This window comes from Haemorhous mexicanus, chromosome 8 (assembly GCF_027477595.1).
Source record: "Haemorhous mexicanus isolate bHaeMex1 chromosome 8, bHaeMex1.pri, whole genome shotgun sequence".
NCBI classification, from domain to species: domain Eukaryota; kingdom Metazoa; phylum Chordata; class Aves; order Passeriformes; family Fringillidae; genus Haemorhous; species Haemorhous mexicanus.
The window spans coordinates 7,766,992-7,788,653 of NC_082348.1; the positions used below are offsets into that span (position 1 = coordinate 7,766,992).

Consider the following 21,662-nt stretch of genomic DNA (forward strand, 5'->3'; position numbering starts at 1 on the left):
TCCTTACCATCAGGAAGAGTCATGCTCCTGGAGCATTCCTGTGGTTTCTGTAGTGAAAATGCTTGTCTAGCTCCAGAGCAGGCTTTTGAAAAAACCCAGGTGTCCACTATCTTTTAACACTCTCACATGCTGGGAGATTAACCAGATTCAGGGCAGCTAAATCTAATCCTGTTTTCTCTTGATTAAAAAAATCAAATTTCTTTAACTGCTTCTCAGACTTTCTTAATTACTCCTCTTGTTGCTCCCCACTTTTTTTCTTTTTTTTTTTTTTTTGGTAGTGCAGCAACCAAAATTAAAAACAGACCCACAAGATCGATACTAACCAGATCAAATATTGGTTTTGCTGGCATGTGTATAAGCCCTGCTTTTCACCTCTCCCAGGACTAAGAAGTGGTTTTTGGGTAACAGCATCAGCCTGCAGAGTCCTGTTTAGCTCATGGGTCATGGACTCAGTCCTTGCTGGTCCTTTCCAGCTCAGGACATTCCATGATTCGATGATTCCCACTGCAAGGTGGAGCATGGGACAATGTTTCTGTGCTGCTTCTGGCCTGCAGCTCATCCTCTCGTTGCTTTTCTGCAGAGATTTCAGCTCTGTGTGGGTAGCACTTCACACACTTCCTGATTGAGTTTCACATTGTTGATTTTGGATCACTTTTACAGCCTGCTTCCAATTCTGATTCTGTTCTTAACTGCCTGTAAGAACAGTCCAAGAGCTGAAATAGTGATGAATAGTGATGGACTTGCACGGGAAGTCCCTGAGAGGTTCTAATTGAAACTGCTTCCCCTTTTGACAATTCAGTATTAAGAACTGACATTTCACACAGCTTGTCAAACAGCTGTGCAACAATAATTTCATCTAAATCTAATTTTCTTACCAGAAAATCATGTGGTATTGTTCTTGAAGTCTTGCAGCACTTTGTCCTAATTATGCCTAGTTTGTTGGTTGAGTGAAATGAGATAGGCTGGATATTATCTTGTCTGGACAAATTAATGCTGGCTTTTTTTATCATCTCATTGTCTATAAACCTGAGTTTTGCATGTATATATTTTTTTTTCTTTTCTGAGACCTAACAACTAAGCTGCTTGGGTGTACTTCATTCTCCCCTTCCTTAGAGTTTTTGCCATCCTGCAATCCACCAGAATTACCCTTTTTGAACTTCTCAGAGATTTCTCTTAAATAATTAAGAGATGGCTGAAGCCTCAAATATTTCTGAGATTGATTTGTTGATTGAGATTTTGATTTATCTATTTATTTCCTTTATATTTTTATTTACATGTTCTGATCTTCATAATTTGTGAGCATATGGTTAAGTGTCTAGACTCAGGTTTTTTTTATGTGACTGGAGTATTGGAAACATCAGCCTTATTCCTTTTCTCCTTCTTCTTTTGAAGTTTGCTTTTGCAGAATATTTCTCTCTTTCACCTTTCTCTCATTTTTTCCTAATCTTCTCATCAGAATAACTTTACAACTTCAGATTCTTAAGCAGTTCTTTTATGCTCCTTCTATTTCCCTGGAGGTTTCTCCTTCCTTTTGGAAGACAAAATGCAGTCCCTGGTGTGTTCAGAAAGTTGACATAAACTGTATAATAAAAATCCTTCCTGCTGCCTGATCCATCCTGAGGGTGCATCTGCACATTACTCCCATCAATACATAGACATGAATCTTAGGATGTTTGTGGAGCCTGGGGCTTGTGCTTGATTTTCAAGGTTAAAGAGGGAAAGAATGAGTCCCTGCAGTACAGCACCCCTGGTTGTGGTTCCTTTTATCTTTATGCAGTCATTCAAGGAGACATTAATTCCCTCTGGCTGGTGGAGCTGCAGACTTCAGAACCAGCAGAGGTGTTATTGATACAGAGCCAACACCTCCCTCTTGCCCTGTCCTGCTCCTCTTGAACAATTTATTGCCCTTTTACAGCAAAGTCCCAATCCACAGCACATCCCATTAATGCTTTGGTGCTGCTTCATTATTGACCTTGTGCAAAAATTTCAACCTCTTGCAGCTGTTTTTCATTTTCATGGCATTTACATATCACTACCTTAGATTCTTAATTGGGGGCTCCCTTTTTTCCTTTCCTTTAATTCTGTTTTAATTTCCCAAGCAAATCGCTGGCCCGAGATTTTCAGACTTTCATAATATCCTCTTTTTTGCCCATTTCTGTGATTTTTTTCACTGTACCAGCCTAGCTTAGGGGTGCAATGTGAAGGATAGTTCTTCTCCTTAACAGCATTTTATTTTTCTCAAACCTCCTGGATTCTCCAGGGTTAGAAGCATCAGCAATTCTTTATCTGACTCTCCTGCCCAGCAGCCTGTCGAAATCCTCAAGAGGGTTTCTGAATGTAGCTCCCAGATGAGTAATGGTGCTGAGGCTGGGTTTTAGATATTTATTTGGAATCAAAGTACTTGTGTGTCAATATGTGGTCCTGTGTAAGTCTCCTGAGAGGACACTGTCAGCACACTTGGGAACTCTGAGGTTTGTGCCCAGTTCTCAAAGTTAAAAATAATCCCAAACTTTCTGTAACACTTCTCAATGCCTCCTTCTAAGTCTTCAGCTGGGTTATTTTCCCACTGTCTGCATTTCTCCTTACACACTTTGCTTCAATTAGGGATTCTTGGTACCAGTACTGAAAGGGAAAGAGCTCTCTTTTGCCTCAAATCACACTCCATGACTTCAAGCACCCTTAAGTATCTCTGCCACCTTCTTCATTGAGCAGAAGTGCTGAAGTGACTGACAAACTGAAAAGTCTCAGAATGAGACCCAAACGAAATGTCTGGTCACCATAATCACAGCTAGGACTGAAATGAGAGTTCAGCCATAATGCAGTCTAAATGCTGAGCTCATTTGTGGTGATGCTTTATATTTTGGAAATGCTTGGTTGCATTAACTTGTGCTGATAGCAACTGAGTAGACTATTGCTGAGTAAGGCACTGTCTTCTCCTAATTACTCCTCTCTTTCCTAGATACTTCTGTTTCAGAAGAAGTAGATAGACTTCATCAACAATTTTTTTTCAAAATATGGCACCAGTATTTGGAAACATGAAGGAAGACAAGCAATAAACTATTCTTAGAACTTACTGCTATACTTAATATTCTTAAATATTTGCTTATTTCACTTCATGTTGCAATTGCCAATGTCCAAGAGAGACCCTACAGTATTTTATTGAAGAATTTGCATCATAAAAGCAAAATTCTTCCTAGGTCTTGTATACTCACATATCTTATACTTAATATTTTCCTCACAGCTTTGACTGGAGAATACTACCTTCATTTACTAAAGGTTTTTTTTTTTTTTTTTTTGGTGTGTGTGTGTATTCACATAGTTGTTCTGCTTTGCCTTGGGCTGTAGTTGTGTTTCCTTGATGGATGAATAGCTTTCTGTGTGGATAATTTGTATATCAGTTTGTAAAACATTTTCAGATCCTTTGGGAAGGAAAAGGTATTACACAAATCTTGGATAATGGATGCATGTATTATTGTACAACTGTCTGATGCCTTTCATTATGGTACATCTGCAGTGGATGAGCAGGCACTTAGCACAATGTTCTGTGACAGCCCCATTTCTATTGCAGTAGCAGCATGGAAAAAAGCTCAGTTGTCCAGTTTTACACAAAACCTCTTCTCCTTCCCTTTGATGTAGTCATAAATCTTTTGGGATGCTAAGATCTGCTCTATCCAGTGACTGCTAATCAGAAAAAAGACTACTGAACAGAGAGCAGGCACTGCTGTTCTCCACTGTTTCCCCTCAGTGTTTTAAGGCATCCTAGAATTATGGTGGCCAGTGGAGTTGTCATTTTTAAACCCAAACTGGGCAGAGTTAGAAGATTTTTGTCATTTTCAGCATAATGTAAGTACATGTAGTCATCTCTCTGTTTAAAAGGAAAACAATTCTCAATAGAAATTTGGTGTTTAATCCCTATCAGCTTCATGAGGCTTGTTGGTTTATTTGTAGACTGAATTTGAGCTGGATGGAAAATACTTGAGAGGAAAATCAGCCTACAAAAATGAATTTTGATCAAAAGAGTCAGAGGAATTATATAGATTTTTACAAGATTTTAGAATAGGAGAAGATAATAATTTCTATTGGTATTGGACTGTTTTCTCTCTGGCTGAAATTAATTTAAGCATTCAATCTGGGTAATTTTTAGTAGAAAGTGCCTAATCTGTTGAGGCTCTGTTTGACATCCCACTTGCTTCCTGCATCCCTCATGGGTAAATATCTGTGAATCTGACAAGTCTTCCAGGAGCAGCAAGGAGATCTTGGATTCCTGAAAAGGCCAACTGCATTTTTGTGAGCTGTGATTTAGGTCATAACCTGGGCCTGCATGTTAATCTCAGTTCTTTATCAGTTGCTCACCACTGAGGGGATCCTCAGGGACCCATTTGCTGTCACTCAATATCCATGCAGGATGAAGTTCTTTGAGGAACAGCTGTGTGACAACCATCAAGGAGAAAAAGAAATCAGCCTCTCATTTGTGGTTTTAACCATGAGGCTACTCTAGTGATCTTTTTGATTTTTCTGACTCATTTCTGATTTATACCTACGTTAACAGGAGAATTCCGAGTTCCCAGATCAGTCATTTGTTGACCAAATTTGGACTTATTTAATCTGTAAAATGTTGACAGATTTGCAAATATATGGTTACACTGTGTTTCTGGATTCATATATTTTACTACAAATATTCATTAGGACCATTTTAAAGGTGTGAACCTTTATTTTTTTCACTGTACAGGCTGATCTTGAGTACAAATTGTACTGTATCTCCCCCAATTTCAGGTGTGTCTTCTTAAGAGTTACAAAGTAAGCTGAAAGCTTTTACATGCAAACTCTGCTGTAACAGATTGTCATGGGTGAGGAGCTCTTAGAGCAACTTTTGCCAGATTAAAGATACAGGGCAATGGTCAGAGTATGGGAAATGCATGTTTCAAAATCTAAGATCTAGTCTTGCCTCTTCCCAGCCTATTCTATGATTTATATAACTGCTTTCTTGGGTAAAAATAGTGTTAGTGATAAGCATGAGTAGTTTTATATTATATTATATTATTATTTATATTATAGCTGCTGCATGTTAGTGAACTGCTTCTGAGGTCTTTTGCTGGAAGCTGCCATTAGGATTTAAATTCCACTAAAACATTTGGATAGAGTTGGCCCATGGAGGCTTTGGGAGTAGGTCAGGCCTGCCATTTGAACTTTGAATTATTGTTAGAATATGCTGTTTGTTGGATAATGAGAGGTTTTTTTGTCTGTACTTGGTCTTGTTCTCTGTACTTCCATTGAAATATTTGCATGTGTATTTTAATAAGTCTTGTAACTTTCTTGCTGGAATATATTTGCATTTATTTGTATTAACTCAGTGTTTGCATTGATTGTTTTATCTAAAACAAGAAAAGGAGAGAAAAACATGAGTGCAATTTATTCACAAAGAAAATAGCTTTTCACTGAAGCAGGTGTTAGAATGAAATGTGTTTCTAAATGCAGAAGGTGCCTGGAATTTTTCCTCTATCAAAGAATTTCTTAAGAAGTAAAGTTCAAATATTCAGTTATCTAAAGTCATAATTTAAAAAGCATTCTGTACAAAACCACAATCTGTCTGTTTTTCAGCTTTATGTGACTCAGAGTGGTTTTCTTCTGGAGAACTATCTTTAGTTTTTGCAAGCCCACAAATCCACTTAAAACACAAGTGAGGAACAATCATCTTAACTATCCTTGGGTTTTGGTGACATTAGTTTGATTTTTAAATTCACCTTTATAATTTCAAGGATTTTTTTAAGCCCACTTCCCAGAGCTTTAAAATTAATCAGAAATCCATAATCAGCATTTATTCATAAGATTTGATTTGAAAAAGCTATCGACAAGCTCTCAAGCTGTGACCTTGCAGCTTTCATAAAGTCATCAGCTGGACTGCTCAGAGGCCATGGGTGAAATGATGAGAGTCTTTCTGCCTCAGTTTTAAGAGCCTGAGTGCTGAAGTTTTTGGCTAGATGTGATTGACATCTTTTAATCTCAACTACAGAATGACTGAATCACAGAATAAGCTTAGGGGGGAGGGACACACAAGGATCATCAAATCCATCTCCTGGCCCTTCATGAACCATCTCCAAGAGTCACACCTTGTGCCCTAGGGGATTGTCTAAACTCTTCTTGGACTCTGTCAGACTTGGTGCTCTACCAATTTACTTCATCACAAAAAACCCAGACACTCTTTGTAGGAATGGCTCAGCTGGATGTGAAGGGCATAAGTGGCTTCTTATTTCAATGGGAATGCTTATAAATAAGTAGTATTTACACCTTCACTGCAATTGCACAGTAAAGAGGGCCATAAAAAACACAGAAAACAAAACTGGTGCGGGTTTGTTCTGTGAAACTCCGCCACTGGAGCAGCAGCAGAGCCCAAAGCTCTCTGCCAGAGGAAGGGCCAGGACCTGCACTGTGCCAGTGTGCTGTGCCTCTTCGTGGTGGCTGCTCCAGAGCAGCATCTGCTGACACAGGGCAGTGAAATCACTTCATCACCAGGACTTTATCATCACCAGGATTGCTGTCTGTCCTGCAGCTCCCAGCCCATCTCCCAGGGCTCTGCAGTGATTAACACCTGGCACATCTGGGCAGCCTTTGGCACCTGGGCACCAACATCACCTGAAGGGTGATAGGCCAGGAGAGTGACAAACCACCAGGGTTTCTTCAGGGACAAAAGGGACAATTCCCCTTGCATGTGGCATCCTGTGCTGTATTCTTTTTGCACATATGTCTGGCCCCGTTACTTTTCAAACAGTTTCCTGGCTTGCTGGCTGCCTGTCCAAAATTTCTCCTGCACATTAGTCTGCTGTGTCAACAGAACATATGTGTGATTGAGTCATGGTGTGCTGCAAGCTGCAGTGATTGGATAATGCTCTGATGGAGCTGATATTCAGCTTATGTGGAAGATAAAATAATCATGTTGTGTTTTGACTCAGGCACCCAAAACTCATGTGTGAAGATGGAGGAAGTTACAAAGAGTCTGTAACATAAAATTGCCATTGAAAGGTGGATTAATGTAAAAGGACTGATTCAGACCATAATTCTATTGCTTTCTGCAGCTATTTCACCCAAGCCTTAGGTGCTTTCCCTAGTGATACCATGAGGTGTTTGGGTGAAAATGGCACAAGGACCACCATAAACACCATGCAGCTTAATTGTATCACCCATATGGCAGCAGTTTTTGTACCAGGCTCCAGTTTCAAAGATATGTCCTATTAATGGCTGAAAAATGTCTGTTCCTTTAAACAGCCCAGTCAAATGACTTTTAAACAGTAATTTACAGAAAAAAACCTAAATAAAAGCTGGTGTGGGGATTAGTGAAAACTGGTGAATTAATTAAATACCCCCAAACATCAATACTATAAACCAATGAACCAACATTCAAAAATATGGGTGAAAGGTAAGAATGAGTGCTGTAAATAAGAGTATTAGTCTGGATTTTAGGAAGCTTTGGATAAGAATCATTGTGCATACAGCCAATTCCCAAAGTCCTACCCCAAAAATACTTCCTTCCCATAATTCTAATTGATTTATGAAAACCCAACCCAGCACATGCACAACCTTTGTGAGGCTTATGCTGCATATCTCAGTTCATGAGAGTGGTAAAACCTCACAGTGAATACATTGTTAATGAATAACCAAGCTTCAGCTAAATGACTGCTGATGTCTTTTTCCTCTCTTGATTAACAGTGGAACTCCATCACAATGGGTCTTATTGAAAACAAGCTGAAAGTAATCTTGATTGAAACATGCCTATTCAAACCCTAAATCATTAGAATTCTTCAGCTTTGATGAGGGCCCAATAATTAGCTGAGTAGCAACAGACCTGTGCCATAAACAGCATGAATCAGAACACGTCTGCTTCTAAGAGTTATTATTTGTATTACTGTAGCACCTAGAGGCCACAGGCAAAATCTGAGTCTCCCTGTGTTACACATTGCTCAGAGCAAACAAGACCCCAAGTCCAACAGAATGCAGCCAAAACAAAGGCAGGCTTGGCAGTGAAGGCTGCTCTGTGGAAGTAAAGCAGAGCAGTAGGCATGAGAGTGCACAGGATGCCACCTTTGCTGCCCTTTTTGCTTTTTCTTTGCATGGTGCAAACGTTAAACAAAAGGAGACGGCAGCAGAGGGCAAGGAAGTAAAGGGGCAGGGCTGACAGCAGCTGGGATGAGAAATAATGAGAGAGAAAATAGATATGTAAAAGGGACAGATAAAGGAAGAGATGGTGTCAAGAGGAGCACAGGAACTCAGGATTCTGATGCTGATTCCTGAGCTGAGAGAAAGCAGCTGTGCAGGTGAGAACAATCTTGTAGCTGGGTCTCCTGCAGGGGACTTTGTGATGGCCCTCAGGGTTTTGCTGGAGAGGGATCATAAAGTCAGCAACAAAAAGAGATTGAGTCAGTTAATTTAGACAGTTCTCCTACTCTAGGCATCATCAATTATACTCATATTGCTCCAGAGAGACATTTAGACAATAATCAAAGATTATTTTCATTCTTTGGTAGCACCTTTTGAGCATTTGAACATAGTTTCCATATCAGCTCCCAGTTTTCTTTCCTTAAGACTAACTAATCCAGATTATTTTCTGTTTTCCTTTAGAGCATGTGTTTGCCACACTTCTGATTCTCCTTGCTCCATGTCTGTGCTGCTGTGCATTCCCTGACCTTGGCTCCTGTATTCAACAGCTGCCCTGCCAGTACTGGCAGGAGCAAATGGAAATGATGCTGGAGAAACAGTTTTTTGTGGATACTTTAGTTTTACTTAGATGATATTTTTCTCTGCCAGATGAAACTGTCCTGGAAGACAGTGCTGGAAGCCCTTGTGAGTCAATCTAGATGTCATTCACTGCTCTCCTGCTGACAGGCTTGTTAGCCTGTTGAATAAAGAAATTAGGTTTGTTTGACGTGATAAACTCTTGACAAATTAATGGCAGCTATTAGTCATCATCTAGTTTTTGTCTAGGTGCTTGCAAAGTTTATTTGCTTGGGTTTTTTGGTGCCTCTTGGCTGGTGGAGGAGTCAACACAGCAGTGGGGGATAGTGGAAGGTGGAAACACTTAGTTCTCTCTATTCTGTGGCTGCCTGGTGTGTAGTTCCAGAGTCCCATGTCATCTTCCTGTCCCTTTTTCAGCAGTTCCCACCATAGGCTGAAATCTTAGATCTCTGTCCCTGCTATTAATTATGCTCACCATCCAGTCAGAATTGACCTTTCTTGTGAGGTTTGATGCAAAATATATTAAAAATTATCAAAAGCTCCTCTCACTATGTGCTGACAGCTTTCCTTCTACCTCACAGCCTCCCAAGGCTGACTAAGAGTGCTGGGACTCTCTCCTGCCTGCCACACGTTCCCATCCCAGTGCTCCATCTCCTGCATGGAGACAGTCCTGTGCCCTCCATCATCCTGAGTGCTGGGGCATGAAACCAACCTGAATTACCAAGCAGCCCAGCCCAAGCCTAGGTGTTCCACCTGCTCGAGCTTGAGGTTCTTTTCCCTTACAAAAGCTTGTGTTCACTATGCCTTGAGTCAGCATCAGTCTTCACAGTTCAACCATTTACTTCTTGATGGTTAGAATCAAATTGGAGATGGTCTCCTTCATTCATCCTTACATAGAACATCCCTTGAAGCTACCTGATGATACGGCTTTGGGATGCAGGGTTAACTGGATCCCTATGGTCTTCCCTGATGTTCTCGTTTTCCTGGTTCCATATCAGGACCTCCTGTCCTGAGTTCAGCTAAAACGGTCCTTGGAACCCCTTTCAAATCCTTGGGCTTCCCAAGATGAGTGTCTTGGTGCAAACCAGGGCTGTGATGCCCCATACCGAGCCTCCCAGTCCGGGGCTGGCAACATTGCTTCCGGCAGAGCCGGGGAGAGATGCGCCTTTGGCCGCTCGCTGCTGAAACGCCGTGGCAGGGCTGGACAGCGGCGGGGCTGGACAGCGGCGGGACAGCTCCTGCCCTGCCCGCAAGTCCGGAGCTCTCTGGCACCAGAAGCGTTACAGCAAGCGAGCCGCGTAGCCGGGCTCCCTTCACCCTTTCCTTCCCTTTATCCCCTCTGCCGCTTTCAGCCGCCGCCGGTGGGGCAGCACGGCGAAGCCGGGCGGTCCCCGCGGGGCGGTCGCGGGGCGGTCTCGGCGGCGCGGCCCCGCCGCAGCCGGCAGCGACGCCCCCGTGGCGGGGGCGCGGATGGTCTCTCCCGGGCCGGCGGGAGCGGCTGTGACACCTGCTGGCGGCGGCGGGCCGGCCCACGGCGGGCGGAGCGGGGGGAGCGGGGCGGGCGGGCAGAGCGTGCCCGCTCGGGGCGCTCCGCGGCCGCGGTGCCCGGCGCTGCTGCGCGGCCGCCCCCGGTGCGGGGCACGGCGGGGCCGGGCGCCCCTGAGCTCCGGCGCGCCGGGCACTGCGGTAGCGGCGCTGCCGCGGCGGCGGCTCCGCGCCCCCCGCCCGTCCTCCTCTTTCTCCTCCTCCTCCTCCTCCTCCGCCGCGCCACTTCCAGGGGAGGCTGGTGTCATGCGGCTGGCGCCGAGGGAGGGGTGCCCGGGGCCGCAGCAGCAGTGAGAGGCGCCGCGCCGAGCCCCTGCGATGACAGCCATGAAGGAGCAGCCGGCGCACCCGGGCGGCAGGGGGAACCCGCCGCCGCCGCAGCCCGACCAGGTGCGACCCGCGGCGGGAGGCGCCGAGGGGCCGGGGATGGACGGGGCGGGGGCGGCCGCCGTCCCGGAGAAGTTGTGCGGAGCTGGAGAAAAGTGTGCGGGAAGGGGAAGGGAGGCACGGGCGCCCTCGGGGCGGTTCGGCTGGGGGGAAGAGGGAGACCCGCGGGGCTGTCTCGGGGATGCGCTGGGGTCGCCCGGAGGGGACCCAGCCCGGTCCGGATCCGCATCGGGGCTGGGATGTCGGTCAGCAGCGGGTCCCGCAGTAGTTTGCGCTCCGCTTCCCCGCGAGTTGCGCCGGGGGAGCCGCACGGGCGGGGGATGCTGTCCCGGCCGCGGGGAGCCGCGGTGGCACCGCGGGAGCGGCCGGGGCTGGCCGGCGGTGCGGGGCGCTCCTCATCGTCGCCCGCTCCGCGCGGGGCGGGCAGGGAGCGGTCCCGGAGGCCGGGGAGGTTTCCCGGGGGGATTTTGGCAGCGGCCGGGCGGCGGTCACGTCCCTTGGCCCGGCGGTGCCGCCCCGTGGGCCGGCGGGGCTGAGGCTGGCGGGGTGCTCTCGGTAGCGGTGTCTCTCGGCACCGGCTCGCTTCGAGTCTCCGGCGGCATATGAGAGATGGTACCGGGGAGCAGCCGAACTTGGATGTCATCCTCACAAAATCGAAGTTTTCATCACCAGATCGCTGCGCTTGATGCTCCCGGGCGACAGGATCTAAGGCATCGGGAGGGATGGAGCTGTCCCTGGGGGACCCTCCGGCAGCCGGGGCGGGGCGGGGGTCGTGCCGGAGCGGGATCCTCTCACCTGCCCTCGGCACCCGGCGGGAGAGGCTTCCCGGCAGCGCTCAGCTCTCCCTCTCCCCCAGGCACCTTAAAATATGCGAACTCCAGCGGAGGGGGTTTTTTGCACATCACATTGTCCGTGCGCGCCGCTTTTGGTTCGGAACTCCGGCTCGCTGAACGGGCTGGCAGGACGTGGGCAGCTGCATTTCACGTTTTCATTCTCTGCTACATCCATCCACGGAGCTGAGCTTTTTTTCGATACACTGGCGTTGGGTGAAAAACGCCAGCAGTGGAAGCTGCTGGGCTCAGATCTGCTTTTGCAAGCCGGAGTACCCAGTCCTGCAAGCACAGCCAGGCTGCACGCTCAGCTCTGAGGAGTCTGTCCAGTACCAGTGAACCCATTCATTTAAATAAATTTATGCTCTGCTCTCTGCTCGAAAATGTATGCACTATGGCACATTTTCGTGTAATGCTGGTAAAATAATACATTTGATCCTTCTTGAATAAATTAATTGCGTAAGTTACATGATCTGAAATAGATGGGTAACTTCCACCAGTGCTTAAATTCTGTGCAAATAGTAGAATTTATGGAAAAGTGAAGATCATTTTAAATAGGCTCAGAGGTTCATGGAGCTCATAAATTTCAAGGACATTGTTTTCCTTTAGAGGAATACTGCTATTAGATGTAATAAAAAGTACTTGAACTTAACCAATCTCTATTTCTTTATATTCAGTTCAGAGGTGTTGAATTGGCAATTGTTGTTGGAGGTGGAAATCTTTTCGAAGCAGGATTAATATTATATGTAAAAAATTACCAGTTTGACTGCTTTTTTTAGGTTATAATGAGGAACAGCAGTAAGATATCAATTTAAAGCGCACTAAATATGAAGAGTTTAATCCTAAATATAGAAATATGACTGCCTGAGTGCTCTGGAGTTCTCAGCCTCTCTCAGTGGTGGCTGTGGCAGCCACTGGTTTTTCTGGGCCTGACTGAATGAAATGTAGGTGGGAAGTCCTGTATATTTGGATTGGGTTTTTCAGACCAAGTTTGCTTTAAAGTTGATATTGAATCAGCTTGGGTTGCCTGTTGCCAGAGATATCATGGCATGCAAAATGTTGCTTTTGGTGGATAGCAAGTCTTTCTATGGGTTTGAATGCCCATCATAAGGACAGAGGTCTGAATCCTGCAGTGAGCTCTGTGCAGATTGAGGCCAGGATTGTGGATGTCCATTCATGCACCTCTGCAGCGGCCAAGATCCATGGGACACGCTCAGCCCTGGGCAAGGCTGGACCAGAGGCTGTGTCTGACTTCAGGTTTGTGCTGGAAACCATTCTTAGTGCAGCAGTGTGATGTGGCTGTGATCCTGCCAAAAGAATGTTGTAGTTTCAAAGCTTTTTGTTGGCTTTTCAGGGTTGCGTTTGCAGAGTTGGTGCTGTGATGAGCATGGCGGGGAACAAGAAAAGGGATTCAAATGTTTACTCTGCTTTTCCACACCCCACAGCCCTCTCATGGGCTTGTTCATATGGACAATGCATCCTTCTTGGGGCCTTCAGTAAATCCATCTGTGTGTGCTCACGTTTCACATTGCATGTTAGTGAGCTTGTGTGAACTCGTAGTGCCACTGCATTTGACGCCTGGAGTTTATTGATCTATTTATAACAAGGAGGTGTGTGCTCTGAGAAGGGTTTCCTGAGGCTGCAGGGCCAGCACATGTTTTCTGGTGGAGAAGTAGAAAGTCCTAAAAAATATAAGGAGTTGTATCCAGATCTTCTAAGTGTAAATCTCTCTCCTGCTTCCAAAGTCAGGTTTTACAGACTTTTCTGAGAGCAGTCATACCAAAGGTGAAGCATTTCTGGTAAATGTATAGGCTCGTGACCCAAGATGGGATTTCAGATCACAGCAGGCTAATGCTGGGATTCTCCACTTGAAATAAAAGCTTGGATTGACTGACTGAAGCATCCACAGCCATCACCTTATGAATAATAGGATACAATTTCATATCCAAGACTTCCTCTGATAGTACTTTTAAACCAAGGCTCCCCTGGGACAAGGCATCCAATAACAACTTCCATTAACAGTGCTAATGATGTTTTGGCATTGGGTTTGATAAATTAGCCAGATTTATTCTCACCTCACTGCTGAATGATGAGTCATATTTATTGCAGAAATTACAGTTTTACGTTCAGGTGATATATCTGCAGAAAGGAAAATAGCTGTAAATTATCTGTATTTCTGGAATGCTCTATCCAAGTGCTCAGACTTCTGTCACTTGAGCGCTGTGTCAGGAGTTAATGTGGCTCCTTCAGTTCCCCTTAGAGGACAAAAATGAGGGTTTTTTTGTCTTGAAGCTCTTAAGAGCTGCCTTGGGGTCTTGGACAATGATGTTTAGTGATCATTTATAGAAGGCACAACCATTTGGTAGTCAGTGGACACAACATATTTGAAAAATATAATGTACCTGAATGACTTGCTGGTTGATGAATGTTTCTGTCTTTGCAGATGAAAAACTAAGATAATTCCTCTAGGTATTACCTTTGTGAGGCTTCAGTCTGTTTACAAGAAGCCAGATGATCTACACCACCTGGTGCTACTTGCTGTTCTTTGTGTGTGCAGAAGACAGACCTTTGAAATTTATAATCATTTTCTCCTGAGCCTCTTTTACTCTCCCAACCTGATGTCTTTTTAAAATTGATTTTAAAGCAGAAAAAAAAAGTGGGTTTTTTTTTGTTTATTGTTTTTTTTTAGACTGTATATGTTTTTAGAATCTACTACATTATTCTTAAAACAGGCAAGGTCAAATTGCCTGGCAATTGTCAGGCAAGGTCAGAGGTGTTGTACTAAATCGTGACATTATTTGATAAGCATTTGGTAAGCATGACATTTTTAGTAAAAAAAACAAGGACAACTGGCTTTGCTTGACTATCTTGATTTCAGGAGTTGACTTTTTCTGTCTCAGGACCAGTTTTGGTGGTCACCAGACAAGTGGCACATTTTAAAAGTACATCTGAATAAAATACAATTATCTGTGTTTTATTTTTTCAGTGACTAAAGCCAAAATAATTTCTTTTTTTTTTTAATGTCTTCATTGCTTTTCTTCTTTTCCCAAAACCAGACTCTGATCTTGTAGTGGGAAAAACACTGATGGATAGCTGTGTCTGTCCAGAGCAATTTTCACCTTAATGAGGTTTTGTCAAGGTGAAAGGGTTCTGCCTTGCCCCACTCAGGTCAGTTTGAGCTCGATGGGTCAGGAGGAAGCTTGAACTCTTAATCACATACACACAACAGTTCCAGTACTTGAAAGATTCAGCCAGGTGGTCAAGTTCATGTCCCCCACTCCTGTTTGTGTGCAGAGCTGGCTTCAGGCTGAAGTAAGAAATCCAGTTGTAGTGAATAATCCAGATTTGCATTTTTCCTGCTTTCCACCCTGGTGGACCTTTTATCTTGCTTCTTTTTGTGGTGCTTTACCCAACTTACTGCTTTTAACAAGCTTCAACACCGTGTCACCAACAGTAGGTAAGAAAAGCCAGTAGTAGTGATGAAATAAGGTTATATCAATATTCCCTGAATATTCCATAAAGAGCCATCATTTGAATCTTAGACTTTTAAATTCTTGTTCTTACACCCTATAGAGGCCACACTATGGTGGCCACGCAGATGGATCACACACAGATTGTGTTTGATCCAGCAAGGGGAATGACAGGCTTGCAGTGTCTATTGACTGTGTGACCAGCTTCACAAGAAGCTCATAGGAAAATGTGTTACCTGTGGTGGTTTGGAATATTGCTCAGGATTCAGGTTCCAGAGGAAGGCACAGATGTGTCATCTTTCCAATAGTACATGTGGCCTTTACTCCCTTTCTCTTTGCCTGTGACTGTTTCGATGTAGTTCAGCCGTGCATCGATGGTGGTGATTGGCACAAAAAGCTGAAGCTTGGCTTCCACCTTCACTGCAGTTCTTGTCTCCTGCTCTGAGCTCCATGGGGCAGGGGTGAGCAGGATCTGGTTTTGGTGAGATGCTCCTGATGGAAATTGAGGAGCATCATTGTCTGTGACAGCTGGTACCTGCTCTGTGTGCACGATCTCGAGGAGCTTGAGCCACACACGTTTTTCAGGGTCTGCAGAGCACATGGGGGTATTTCTCTGTACCTCTCAAATTCACAAGTGATGAGTGTCCAACAAGTGTCAGAAACTCGCTTTCCTAATGCAGAAAACTTCACCAAGACCCTTCCAGTCCTTTATCCAGCCTCTGCCCTGGGGCACAAGCACAGAGTCTCTGCTGGTGGACACAGGGCAGGGTGATCATGCTGATGCTCTCTTGCTCTTGGTACCCTCCCCTAATGGTTCCTACGCCTTTTTGAAGTGTGCCTTGCTTGCAGAACAGCATGTGGGAACTTGGGCAGCATCATAGAGCACCTGACTTTGCTGCATGCAGAGCCCTCTGCTTGCAGGTGGATTAAAGGGATTACCTAATGCAGTAAATCAAAAACTGTGAAACAGGGCAATCTTTCTGGCTCTTCTGTGTTAGAAAGAATTGCAGGCATGCTGTAGGTTACATAGTAGCCTCAGGTATTTGAACATACATATTGTATTAGCTATTTTTAAAAACCCTGTCTGTTTTTTTTTTCTTCCAGCATCTTCCAATTGAAAGTATTGCTTCAGGCAAACTATTTTGATAATTAACAAGAGGGAGGAACTCTTTAAGCAAACAGCGATGCTGTTTGATGTTATTCTCAAATTTGAAACCCATCATTTTAGCACTTTTCAATAACTTGGAGGCATTTGGAGATCATATGCATGTGTTAGTGACTCACAAATGTGACCACAGACTCTCTTCCCGTGGTGGTAGTAAATAATGCAATAAGTGATCCCTAGAGGGGTATCATTGTTGTTGTTGTGTTTTGTTCTGTTGTTGTTGTTTTTTTTTTTAACTAATAGAGTTTTGAAATTTGTCTGACCAATGGAAAGACTTGTAGGTGTAAAATTTGCATTTCACATATTTTTCTTTCTCTAACATTGCATCTCAAGACACAGGTAATCTCACCTGCTGCCACACCTGCCTGTGTCCTGCCAGCAGATACCTGTAACTTGTTGGCACTGCCTTTATGAGTCTTGCAGGACCTGTGTCATATTTCAAGTGGATGCATTAGTCACAAAATCTCGGATGTCTCAAACTCTGTCCCTTTCCACTTTAATCATGCACTTCTTTTCCGCTTCACTCAGCTGCATCGAATGATGTCCGTGAATATATGATGGTAAAAAGAACAATGCTGATGGTGACTGATGATGATAAATTACTGTATTTATCCATTAGGAAGGACATTGGATGACCTACAGATCTGAGGCTGAAGCTAAAAGACCTTTTTTAATCTTTGTTAACGCTGCTGGCAACAGCCACATAACTTATTATGTGTTATTTATGTAGAGAATCTGTAAATAGTTTTGACCCATTCTAAGATAGAATAGATAAGATAAAACCCCTCTGGCATTTGGAGGATATTGCCTAAGAAAATCAATTAGGGAGTATTAAACAATGTGATAATTTAAGGAAAATAATGATTCTATAAAAGCTTTTGGGGGCATATTTTAGACTGCCTGGGGCAGTATTTGCAATTTGCAGTTCCTTTGGGGAGGGAAGAAAAGCATTTTGTAGCTTTCCGAAAAACAAAGCGGGCCAATATTGAAGTTTTATTTTTGAGAATATGGAGAGAATTCCAATTGCCAGTGGGAAATCTGTTAAACTTGCCTGAAGTGCTGGGCTAGTGCAAGAAAGTAAATCAAACACTGCCAGTGTGACTGATCATTCGTCCCCTGTGTTTGTTCTCTCTGCTCCTGGCGGTGCAGAGACTGCTGACCTTCTTTCCCTCTTTTCCATCCGAAGGCTTCAGAGCCCAGTTAAATCAAAGCATTTAAGATGTATTGGGGGAGGTTTTCAGAACAAGGATTTGAGCATTAGCCCACCTAATTATGAGTGACGGTGTGCTGCAGTCTTAAGGAAGAGCTGTTTAAGTCAGTGGCCTAATAACAATTCTAAATAAAGATGTAGTTGCTCTGAAAGTTGGGTGACCTGAGTCAGTGCAGTTGCAGAAGAGTCCCTTGGCCTGCAGGACTTGCTGTTGGGTAAGCACGTTGGTGGCATTTTAGTTTGGATCAAAAACTTACCAGTGAACAAATCCTGACTGACTCTGATGAATTTTGACTTGCACCTTGGAGCAGTTTCAGAGTTGGATTCCCTTGGGATGAAGGGAAAGAAGCTGATATGCTCCAGGAGCACCAGTGGGGTGCACCAGCTCTCAGTGGGTGTCAGGTCCTTGGGATCAAACTGGAGCTGGTCCATGTAACCCCCAGAAATGCAGCAGGTATGCAAATCAGGTCCTTATCTATGGGAATAAATCATGCTAGACCCCATTTTCTTCATGCAGGAAAAAAACTTTTTTGTTCACATAACTCATTTTTATACAATTTTACAGACTTCATGTGTGACTCCAGTTGCTTAGTAGCTTTCTTGCCAATTAGTTAGTAATTAGTAATTGGTTAGTATTTTTCTTGTCTATCAAATCTCTCTATTCTTAAATTTACATATTTTCTTCACTGTTCTCATGGGATAGATTTAGTGTTTATGCAGGTGTTGTTTGTCACCCAGGAATAGATTGTTGTGGTAACAGACTGCTCACACCAGGATTGCTTTCACATGGGAACTTGCAAAGTGCCACCTTGCCAGGCTAGCCACTGATCTAACAGAGCAGGCCTGATTTTATCAGGCCTTTTATAATTTTTCTACCTTACTGCAACACTTAACAGGTATGGCTTTGCAGTTCTGCTGCTCTCTCTTTGCTACACAAATTTAACAAATGCAGGAGGTGATCAATACCTGCATATATTTAAAGGCAGCTCTATGGTTTTGGTTTGTTTTTTTCACTTGGCTTAGGCCAAGTGATACAACTACATTGCATGACTTTGTTATTTTCATTGCAGCACTGGATCAGTTTCTTACATGTTTGTAGGTATTTGTTTGCCATTTTTCAAGCATACCAGTGTTCATTGCCTCCCCAGTCAAGACAGAAATATACTGACATGAATGAGTGAGTTACAGGTGGTGGAGAGGTCTCAGTTTCACTGAGATGCTTATGAGGACTGCTCAGAATCTGAAATAGACAGCAGGAAACAAAAGGAGTGTTTATAGTAGTGTATAAACTAAAGGTTTATAGAGCTGGTTTATAAAGCATATGATCTTTTGTAACTGAGATTTTTTTCCTAGCTCTACATAGAGGGATGTATCTGAAAGGGCTCCACTAACTTGAAAGAGAATGGAGATTATGAAATTGGAGGTTAAAAGCCCTTGTTCTGTTCTTGTCTGGTTGCAAAATTTCTGTGTGATTTAGGTAGGTCCTTGAAGGCTGCAATTTCAGAAATAATGTCAGTGTTTGAGCTGTGTTATTGTTTTGGGAATTTGAAATGTCAGAGTTGCCTGTGATGGACCTCCAGTGCACGTTTGGGAAAGCTGATTGCCTTTTAAAATGTTACTGAGCAGTGCCATAGGGAGGGGGCTCACATGTGGGGGTCTGTTAGTAAGGCAGTGGCTCCCTGATATTTGTGTACTTCTGGGAGAAAAACACCAAGATTTAGGAGTAGCCTCACAATCCAGAGGAGCTGCAGGAAGGTTGGTGGTGTTGGTGGTGGTCTAAGGGTCTGGATTTCTGCCCTTTAGGCAGGAACCTGAGATGATATGAAACAGAGTGGTTGTCATTTAGGGTGCTGTTGCTGCTCCCAAAGTTGCATTTCCATGTGTCTGTGTTTGCTGTGCCAGTGGAGCAGCCCCACAGGTGTCTGGGGTAACATATATGCTGCTCCTGATGAGGGGTTTTGGCATTTGGTTACTACTCACCCTCAAGACCATCTCTGCAACCTGGAAATTCCAGGAGGAAGATTTTCTATTTATTTCAGTACAGGTTGTGTCTGTGAATGGAGTCTCACATGAGAAATTTTTTGTAGTCCTGAAAAAAAGAGACTGTGTTAGAAAATCAGTTTAATCTGTTTTTCTTGTACTATCCTTTCTCCATCCATTATTCCAGGAAAATGGTAAATGAAGACCATACCTAGGAATGTTGGGCATGATCCAGTCGAGCTTTCAGTGATTATTTCTGAAGTGGTTCATAGTCCTAAAGGCAGCATTTTATCTGCATAATTCTATGATTTTGGGTAGAATTAGTGTTACCTGTTTATCTAACCCAGCAGCTTTGGGCTGTAAATTCCTCCTCTGTTCTTGCTGCCAGCACAATGCAGTGTGACTGAGCTGAGCAGGATGGACTCCTAATCACTCACCTATTTTTCAGTGATCTCTGGGTGCTGTGGACCCAGCACTGAGTGTTGCTTTCACACCAAAAGCATTTCCATCATTTCTAGGAACTTGAACTTGCACTGGTAATAAGGAGGAGAGGAGCAGCACATCAAAACTGTCAGCAGATTGCAACAAAGCTGAGAGGAACAGGGCTTTTTTTTGTTTGTTTGTTTGTTTTTGCCTGTGTTGTGCTTAGTGTGCTCAAGTAGAGTGTGGAGTAATGAGGCATGGTCACATTTACATGGAAACACTTCCCCTAATGAGGGAAATGGTGTTATCTATTTTACTGTAGTGGATTCCCATTAAAAGCAGGACTTCAGCACATCCACCATCTGAAATGTGGGCTGGGACAAGCTTGGTGGAAACAAAGCACATGAACAGGAGGGATGGGATGGATGAGGTGGAAATCTCTGGCTGTGACCAGTTAAGGGAGAAAACAGAGACAATGTAAGAAATCCTTCCAGGTGCTGCTCTGCATTACAATCGAGTGCCTGATCTTGCACAAATCATAACAAGCAACAATAGGTACATAAAATGGAAAAAAGGAGAAAGGAGAGTGAAATAAGGAGCATATTTTTCAAGGCAGGCAGTTTAACCCTTGGGATAGAAATGCTGAGGTAAGCTTTGAACTCTGCACCTTTTGATGTCTTGAAATGCAAAATGCTTTCCAGAAAGATGCCCAAGCAAAAATTTTTGGCCCTTGGGCAAAGGTGGTATCCCAGGGAAATGTAATGGGCTGCAGTCTACAGGAGATGGAATGATGGGGATGCCTTGGTGAATCAGTGAATTACTGGGAGTTTTACTGTTGTTGATAGTCGATACAAATGAAATCCTATGAGATAAAAAACACAAACCTTTATTACAATCATCTCTTTTTTTTTTTTCACCTTTCTGCTGCTTGACAATGATGGAAAGTTCCTCCTTTCCTTTTTATGTGCTTCTGTAAATCTTTGTTGTAATAGGAAAGAAATAATAGGTTATCTTATATCTGAGCTAAAGAGAACTTTTCCTGAAGAGCTGCAGACTGAAGTATGGAATTCTACTAATTTCCATGCAGCACTTGACAAAACTTATTATATATTTACTCTGGGGTCTGAGAGCTGCAGCTGTGACTGTGGAAAAGATTTCAAAGGCTGCACTTTGGCTGGATGTGGTCAGCATTCATCCATGACCTGGCATTGACTCTCATGCCAGGACCTTGATCTGGTTGTAAGTACTGTGCAATTTTTTTTCTTTTCTTCTTTTTCTTTCTTTTTTTCTCCCTGAGAGAGCAAGGATTTCAGTTTTATGGCATCTCACTTGCTATAAAGATTTTGAGGAAAGGACTTTTTTTTTCCCTTTCCTTTCCTTTTTATCTCATATCCTTTTTATTGCAGTGAAAACAACTTGATGTGTGTCTTCCTTGTGAATGTGCAGTATGGTGGTTGGGTTAAAGGAGGCACAAAACCACAGGAACACCTCTTTGGTGGCTTTAGCAGGTCCATGTTGGTCAGTGCATATGCAGTAGTGTCCACCCAGCTCTAGTGGACTCCATCTGTTTGGTGGATCTCTTGTTCTATACCTCAGGGAGGTGTTTTCCTCCCAGCAAGTCTTGTTTTACAGCTGGTGTGTTGGGACTTGAGACACTGCACATGGCAGGCAGACTAAATCTGTATTTAAAAGTATTTGTAGAAGCAACATTTAGTCAGTGAAAACGAGTTAACTGGTTCTACAAAGGCTCTTGGATTTTGCTGACAGATTACTGGGAGCCTTTTGCCCTTCAGGAGTTTCTTGAGGTTCTTGGTGTGGAAAAAGCTGTGCTTTGAGATTAAATTATTCAGGTGTTTTTCAAAGTAATTAAGGCTTCTAGCATTTAATGTTTTATGTATGCAGGTTAAAAATGAAGGTTGATTAAATCA

General features: G+C 43.6%; 1 protein-coding gene across 2 annotated transcripts in view; it reads left to right on the forward strand.

Annotated features, from left to right (window-relative positions):
• DPP10 (dipeptidyl peptidase like 10) overlaps window positions 1-21,662 on the forward strand; it is a 431,094-nt gene that overhangs the window by 175,787 nt on the left and 233,645 nt on the right. Inside the window, exon 1 of one of the 2 annotated variants that reach the window (XM_059852598.1) lies at window positions 10,435-10,659. The exons of the other annotated variant lie outside the window; for it this stretch is intronic. Within the exon in view, the coding sequence (XP_059708581.1) occupies window positions 10,588-10,659 (72 nt within the window). The 5' untranslated portion in view covers window positions 10,435-10,587. Of the gene's footprint in view, window positions 1-10,434; window positions 10,660-21,662 lie in introns of those variants that run through there. 2 annotated transcript variants of the gene reach the window in all.